At 35.2% G+C, this 8,690-nt stretch overlaps 1 protein-coding gene across 1 annotated transcript in view; it reads left to right on the forward strand.

The window, feature by feature from the left end:
• The window catches only part of EPYC (epiphycan), a 21,773-nt gene extending 18,865 nt beyond the window's left edge, over positions 1-2,908 (forward strand). The window contains 2 exon segments of the mRNA XM_029283527.1: positions 1,396-1,517; positions 2,789-2,908. Coding sequence (XP_029139360.1) covers positions 1,396-1,517; positions 2,789-2,908 — 242 coding nt within the window.
• Positions 2,909-8,690: the final 5,782 nt, after the last annotated feature.

Here is an 8,690-nt window from a genome sequence, read left to right on the forward strand (position 1 = left end):
AATTCTCCCAATTGTATAAATGATGTATAATAACCAACAGATGAGCAAAAGATGGAATTTATAGGATGAGAGTAATCCTGGATTTGGGGTGCTATTGCACCCAAAAAAAGGGCAGACGATTCTGATTTATGCAAAACCCAGATAGTTCTAAATCATGTAGTATAGTTTGCTATAATGTCCTCTAGTGATTTTGATGAGATTATTCCAAATTCAGTTAGGACTGTGTAAGAAATCCTCTCAGTGGGTTACAGCTCATATCTATGTCTTGATACATGCTTATCAAGACATTATTTGAAATTACAGCTTTGAATATTGGCAAAATTAGACCTAAACACAGAGGTGATCATTTTTATCAAGTTTCAATATAAATACTTTACAAATGCAACTAGTTCATATCATGTATATCTACATATTTTATATGTGTTTTCCTCACACCAAATTAAAAATGGAGGGAACAGATTAAGAATCAAGTCAAGGATCACAATTTCCAAGGGATATGGGGGGGTATTAGTTCTTCATCCTGAAATCCTAAGTCTTTTTTCTAGGTGCCTCTACTTCAATTTCTTTTGGATGTTCTGGTTTTTTTTTCTTCCACATCTGTGAAAATTTCTTCCTTTAAAGTAAATAAGAGTCTATTGTCTCCTTTAGCTTCTTCTTGCTGTTGGCATATTTAAAGAAACTCTTCTTACTGAATTTATCTCTCTTGCTATACTTTGCTCATTTTCCTTCTTCTTACTTCCTTTATTCCTTCCTTCTTATACCTACATTTCTGAGTTGAAGCATATTAGATTCCTTGAGCTATAAACCTTTCCTTCCATTTCCAATAAGCATGCTTCCTTAATATTAGCTTTTTGGTGAGTTATCTGTTGAATAACATCAGTTTCTTTATATGCCTCCTTTCTTCTTCATTGGTATTGTTTGAGAAAGCACTATTCTCAATTCCCTTTTCAAGAAGTTCAGCTGACTACAACATCTTTCTATATAAAGTTGTTGTTTTTTAATCATTTCTATTATTTCTCTAAGTTATTTAGCACTGATCTTGCTAAATCCATGCTTTGTATTTTATTATATTTTATCTAACTCATTTGTTAAAATAAATAAAATAAGGAAATAAAAAATGCCATTCTTGCTGCTTACTTTACATACCTATTAAAAGTATGTTGAAGAAAGACCTCTAAAAAGCCTGGAGGGTTGTGTAGGAAGCAGATATGTGATAAGATGATGATATTTGCTTTTTATGATATTGAAAAGAAAAAAAATACAATACAACATAAAGTATAATGGAAGCAAGTCTTAAACTTTAATAAACAGTTGGTATTTTAAGTATCACTATCTGTATTTTTAATATCATACTTCATTTTGACTGAGATGAAAGAAAATCCCTTCTATATTTATGGATTTCCCCCCCCCCTTTCCGGTAAGATATGATTGACTTGCACCATCTTTACATCACTAGTAATAATTTGGATCACATCCCAGTTCCATTCCCTGAAAGTCTCCAATCGTTTTATCTGCAAGTATGCCATATTTATTGTATTACAGTGTGTGTGTGTGTATTAATCCTGCCTTAGGAGATATATATATTCCTGAAATGTAGTACTCAGAGCTTGATGCAACATTGTAAGTTCTGCCTAACCAGCACAGAATGAAGGCAAACAATGAATTCCATTGAGTTGACATTAGATTTCTGTACGTATGTCTCATTTAAAGTTCAGAGAAAACTGGCAGGAATAAATAACATATGATCATTCCAATGTTATTGTTGTGTCCTGGGCCTGTTGAGGAAACTCAGCAGGCCCAGAAAGGTTGCAAATGGTCCCGAGGATTGTAAAAGCTGCCCGGGACCAGACTGAGCGGCGCCAGCCTTGTGTGCATGCACAAGGCGCGAAAACGCTGCCTTCCTATTGGTTAGCACTAGCTGGGTTCCTCACCCTATAAAAGGCCTGTGAGCCTTTTGCTCTTTGCTTGGAGTTGGAGAAGGAGAATAAAGAGCTATTGTTTACACCATGCGTCTTCATCAATTGCTTGCGAACCGAAAACACAACAGTTATTATATACCAAGTCTTATCACTTCCGGTCAAACATTTTTAGAAATAAGACAACAGTTCTTCTTTGTACAATACTCGAAAGCTTGCTAGTTTAATTGAAGAAATGGTTTAGCTTTACCACAATTCAATAACCTGGCAGGTCAGGGCAGTGGAAATGGTAACTTAACTATTGCTAGAGCAAAACAATGTTACATGCTGTACCTCGGGGCCTTATACCAACCTTAATTTAATTTAACTGATCATCAATATACGGCATACTCCATTTAATCCTCCAGAGAAAGATTGAAGGCAAACGAGGTCCAGGCAGAAGAAGAACATTTTGGCTTCAAAATCTAAGGGACTGGTTTGGACAAAACTCAGCAGCACTTTTTTGTGCAGCTGCTGATAAAAACAGGATTGCCAACATGATCGCCAACATCCGATAACGGATATGGCACAAGAAGAAGAAGAATATCATCAATATCCAGAATTATATAAACATCACAAATAAACCATTTTAATATAAAATAGTACACATAAAAATATATATAGTCTTACTATATTTAGTATTCCTAAGACAAATATCTGTAGAGTCATATAGTTTGTGACTCATTCCTTCCTGCAAATGTCTCTTACAGCAAATGAGGAATATTATACTGATAAACTGTTAGCAGTTTTTAATGTTTTTATGAACTCACTGACACTATTCAGAATTAAACAAAAGCAAATATCATAGATATTTCTCTTTTTTTCCCTTTTAGAATAACAATATTCTGGAGATACATGAAGACATTAGATTAGATGACAATCCCATCAACCTGAGCAAAACTCCATATGCCTGTACGTTCCTGCCCCGTTTGCCTATTGGAAGCTATTCCTAAGCTTGGACAGTAACAGTAGTAACAGTAGTATTGTGTAACATTATTTCTCTTACAAGTAATATACTGCTTTAAAATCATAGCACATATTATTTTAACTCATAGTTTTAGAGTATGGTTTCATTAGGTAAAGTAATGAATATATATATTTAATCAATAAAATATATAATGATTCTAAATAGTATTGAAGTATGTTTCTATACAGTCTTGTAAACAAGTTCTATACAGGACTTGTAAAAGTCCTCAACTTACAATAGTTTACCGTTCAAAGTTACAATGGCACTGAAACAAAGTTACAATGGCACTGAAAAAAGTGTCTTATGACCATTTTTCAGTCTTACATTCGGATGCTTGACAACTGACTCACATTTATGATGTTTGCAGTGTTCCAGAGTCATGTGATCCCTTTTGTGATCGTCTGATAAGCAAGACAATAGGGGAGCCAGATTCACTTAACAATTGCAGTGATTCACTTAACAAATGTGGCAAGAAAAGTTGTATAATGGGGCAAAACTTGCTTAACAAATTTCTCACTTAACAACATACACTTTGGGCTCAATTGTGGTCATAGTTTGAGGATTACCTGTATATGAACTGATGGGTGAAGGGGAAAGTAGAAATGTTAGAAAAAAGCTAGATATTCATGGTTACCATTTTACTATTTTTGATTGATTATATACCATCAAGTTGATGTCAGCTCTATTAGAGATCATATAAGTGAACCTTTTCCAAGATGATCTGCCCCAAACTAGCTGTTTAAGTCTTCCAATGTTGTATTTACCACTACTATCCATTTTCCTGTAAACCATCTTCTTCTTTTCTTCCATCTTTTCATCATTATAGACTTTTTGATATAGCTAAATCTTCTCACATTATGTTCAAAACTTAATCATCTTACATCAATTAAAACTGTAACAGTAGAACTATAAAAATCCAATGTGAGTAGTAAATGAAACACATTATTTTGATTTTAATTATATTTTACATTCCCAACATATGCAAGATTCATTTTTTTAAATGAGAAGACCATAAGGGCCATGCTGGAGGAAATCAAAGTTTCATAAAGTCTGCAATCCTGCTTTTAAACTGATGCCAATTAGATAGAAGATAAAACTATATTGCATTACTTTGTTCAATATTTAATATTAAAAAGGCTTGTTTTCTTTTGTAGAATTGTGAATTCTTCATTGCAGTAAAAGAGCAGTATATAGAACCAGTACATAATAAAATTCAATAATGAGAAACAAGTTGCATATATAAAATAATAAAATCCTGATGTATCCATCAATTGATTGCATTTTACATGTAACATACCAGAATTTAGTTACGCTTAGCATGCTGGAGTCAAATATACATAAAGTTGGTCAGAATAAGTGGTAAATTTGCTTAAATATGGATTTATCACAACTTAACTCGTGCCAGCATAAAATGGGGAGACCAGAAATGTGGAAAATATAAGCAATGTGTACCGCTGAGTATATGTGCAGTTTTTTTCTTTAATCATAATAATTCATTTAACTTAGATTTCCACAACCCTCTATGCTCCAAACGTCTGAAATTGCAACTCCAATCAGATCAACCATTAAGAAACAGTAAATAAAAATATTTCTAATGCCTTCACAGTAAAAATGAGCAAAAATATTAAATACTTATAGAAATATGCATAAACAGACACATAGCATAAGCTATACAAATGCTGTTGTTCATATATTTAATATTGTAATAAGTGAGACATTTTTAAGTACAAAAGTTGGTTTCTTAAAAGCTTAAATTCTTGGAATACCAAGATCTTTTTATAAGAGATAGGCACGTCCTCAAAATCTTATTTGGTACATCCCTCATGATTTTAATGATAGTTTTTAATAGTGTTAAGGATGCATGTTATATATCCTTACATGTGGTGGCACAGTGGTTAGAATACAGGTTTTGTGGGGGAAATAGGAGGAGGAGGAAGCAATATTAGATATGCTGGCCAGTTGAGTTATCTATAAAAAATGTGAGAAAAGGAAGGAAGGAAGGGAGGGAGGGAGAGAGGGAGGGAGGGAGGGAGGAATTTAGGGAGTATCTCTCTCTTTCTCAAAATGGCTTGGAAGTGCTCTGAAGTGAATGTGCTTCATTAACAATATTTATGTCATGATTATTTTGCAGTCTAGTACTGCCCTCATGTGTTAAGACAGCATAAAATATCTAGCAATCAACATAAATTATGAGAGTTGTAGCCTAAAACATCTGGAGGGTGGGTAAAATGATGCACTATAGGAATGTGTCAAGATTCATGTGCTGTTTAGTGATCAAAGTGTATAAAGCAATGTTTCTCAGCCTTGGCAACTCCCAGAAGTCCCCAGTCCACACATCTTAAGGCATTATAGTTGAGAAACACCAGTCTAGAGATGGTCTAGAGCAGGGGTTTGCAACCTTGACAACTTTAAGACTTGACTTTGTCTCCCAAAATTCCTCAGCCAGCATAGCATAGCTGGCTGAGGAATTCTGGGAGCTGAAGTCCACAAGTCTTAAAGCTGTCAAGGTTGCAGACCCCTGGTCTAGAAAATAAAATTAAGCAATAAATATGGTTAGAAAGAGAGAGGGTGAAAGAGATTTCCTGTATGTTTTTATAAAGTTTCTTTTTAGGGAAAAGAAACAGCATTTGTTTTTTAAATGATTAGTTTCAGTTTTAGTGAAATCTGTCAATGCAGGACATGCTAAAACTAGAATCTTTGCATCTCTTAACTGCCAAATTATCAGAAATTAATGTTCAAATGTCGCTTGGAATGTTCAGAATTCTACATGTCCAAAAAATGCAGTTAAATACAGACAGATGGTAAAGGAGATACAGAACACATAGCAGACTTTCAGTCTTGTTTGGGGGAAAAAAATGCTATAATTTTCAAAATGACTTGCCTAAAAAGTTTTGTGGCTCAAGCACAAAGGATGACATAGTACCTCCATTTCAACTGGCAGTGCATTTTATTTCAGCAATCTTGTATATCGGGCTTAAAAACCGGGCAGGTCATATGAATGGCAACTTGGTTTGGTCCTAATCACTCAATATTTGTTGCCTGAGATTAGTGTCTTACTTTGTCTAAATACACAGCTGGCTCTGGTTCAAGGAATACATTTACCACCTATTCTAGGGAATGAAAAAGGTTTAGCCCTTTATTCAACTTTACATGGAAGCCTAATTACTTTATCTTGCAATTACTGGAATTATTGAGATATTTGTTAATTGTTTAAGCCCATACTTTAATGGCTTGGACCTTATGTTCCTTGCAAAAAGTTTTATTTAAGGCTTGTCTTCCTGCTTCTCACTGAAGTCTCTATGATTCCTATACCTAAGGGTTGAAGAATATCTTGGATGAGATGCAAAAATCTTTAAAGATGGTATCAGCAAAAATAAGGGAGAAGCATATTACACTAAATTAGGGTCCCAAAAATTATTTTAGGTTAAATGATATTTGGCTAGAACATGTACATTAACATGCCTATTACTGTGGTTATATGAGGGCAGATGTTATAGGATCTCGGGCAGTGGTGGGATTCAAATATGTGAACAACTGGTTCTCTGTGTGGATGCCGCATCCGAAAGTCCATTCTGGGTCTGGGCAACAAAAAATTAGCTACCGGTTCTGCCGAAGTGGTGCGAACTGGCTTAATTCCACCACTGATCTCAGGCAAATACATTGGTTTTGCTTTCACAGGGTTTCAGGCAAAAAAATTGCTATTAGCATGGTTCTATTTCAGTTTACTTGCCATCAGAATGCCCAGTTTCAGCCACGCCCATTGCTTTATGATTGGTTCCCTGTTGTCTAGGGTGATGAAGATGCTTTGTTCAATCTACACAGCAATCCCAAGAGGAAAGAAGTCACTGTCAGTGGTGTGACAACAAAAACCCACTGAATCTGTCTTTTGAAGCAATATCTCAGATCACCGTTTCATTGTGTTATAAACATTATACAAGGCTAGGAGGAGAGTCACAAATGAGAAGGAAGACAAAGAAGTAAATCAGGAATTAAACTGTTGGACAACTGGTAGTGGGTACCCATCTCATTAAAAGCAGAAGAAACAAACTGCATTATACATAGCAAACAACACAAGGAAACCTTAGTAAGGAGATTCTGGCAAGGCAGCAAATATAAAAGGTGGAGAAGGTCCTATTTGGAACAGGTTCCCACCATTTTCCAGCTAAGATGTGGAGACAAGGACGACTATGTTATCTGCAGTTGTCTTTGCAACAAGGATATCACAATCAATGGCCTGTGATGACAGGGACAGTAGCAAATGCAGGAAAATACAATCCTAGATCATCTCATTGCAATCATTATAATACTAAAATTCAGCAGTACAAAGGTAATTTATCCTCAAAATGGAAGAATTTTAGATTTTCTAGAAATGGTAGATTGTGGAAGAAGAAAAAAAGCTATTGGAGGGGAACAAGATCACAGAACAAGAAGCAAATGAAGCATTGCCCTATTGCAGCTCACCAGCGAAAGCCCAGATTCTGTAAGTTCTGTCAGAAAAGGCATCATAAAATTGGTCGAAAGCGTTTCATCAGACAACAGCGCTTGTTGGCATTTATGCGTACTGCCATAAAGGGACGGCTCCGTCCAATGAATCTGTGTGAGTGGAGAGCTCCTGGGATGCGAGCCCCTCGAAATACAACACAATTTATCATGCATCAAGTGTATCAAGACATGCATCAGGAGAAGAAAGCGGCGGCGGCTGCCGCAGCAGCAGCTACAATACAAAGGGAAAAAGAAAAAACAGATTTGCAACTCTCCCTTGGAGAGAATGATAGCCACATGGGATCAACAAGTGCCAGTTGCATGGCTGCCTTATTGGCTATAAGCCCAGAAAGCAACGTCTTCTCAGGATATGAGGAAGCTGGAGAAAATGGAAACAGTCAGAACAGCTATGCTTGTGGGAATAGTGCTCTGGAATCTCACGTTAGCATTTCATGTGAGCCATAAAATATAACAGTATTGAACAAAAATGCATTTGATGTTGGATTCATCAGTAGCTCAGAGTTGCCGTTGATGTGCAGAGTTTTAAATAAATTTATACTGTTCTGTCTCTACTCTACTTCATTGATGACTTTCATATATTTATACATATCCAGAAATATAAGAATGTAGTCAAGTCTATATTTTTAGTTTAAAAATTGATTCAGAATATATTTAAGGATGCCAACCCTTATTCGGTATAATTTGATTATCATTTATGTTTTAATATGCAAATCCCACTCTGTTCAGTAGAAGCTACAAAAAATGTTGTGTTGTAACCATCTTTAATAGGTTCACGTGATCTACTGCATTTCAGTTGAAGTAGACAATTTTGTTATGGAGCCAGAATCTTCCACTGAAAACCCAGCAATGATGGAGTTCTTCAAGCTTTGTGCTAGCTAGGAAGAGCCCTAGTTGTTTTCAAAATTAGTCCATGATGTTGCCTTAAGATCATAATTAGGATTCTTTCAGGCTTAAATCAATTAACAGACACTGAGAGAGAAACTTTACACTTCTGAAGCTGTTCCCTTTTGCACAGACCTATGTATAGCATAATTTTATTAGTAATTATACTTTTTGCTATGAGTTAAAAGAATAATCTTTGTATCAAAACCATTGGGTATAAATTTTTAAAAATCCACCTTTTGAGAAGGAGTGTAAAATCATGAAAAAGAAAGTGATAAAAAAATTCAGAGAAGAGCAAGATTGGTCCAAGGATACCCACAACCACATAATAAAAGTCAAACACAGATATAAGGCAGATCTAGAACTAGCAACACATGAAAAAA

This window comes from Protobothrops mucrosquamatus, unplaced genomic scaffold, assembly GCF_001527695.2.
Source record: "Protobothrops mucrosquamatus isolate PMUCROS unplaced genomic scaffold, P.Mucros_1.0 scaffold_65, whole genome shotgun sequence".
NCBI classification, from domain to species: domain Eukaryota; kingdom Metazoa; phylum Chordata; class Lepidosauria; order Squamata; family Viperidae; genus Protobothrops; species Protobothrops mucrosquamatus.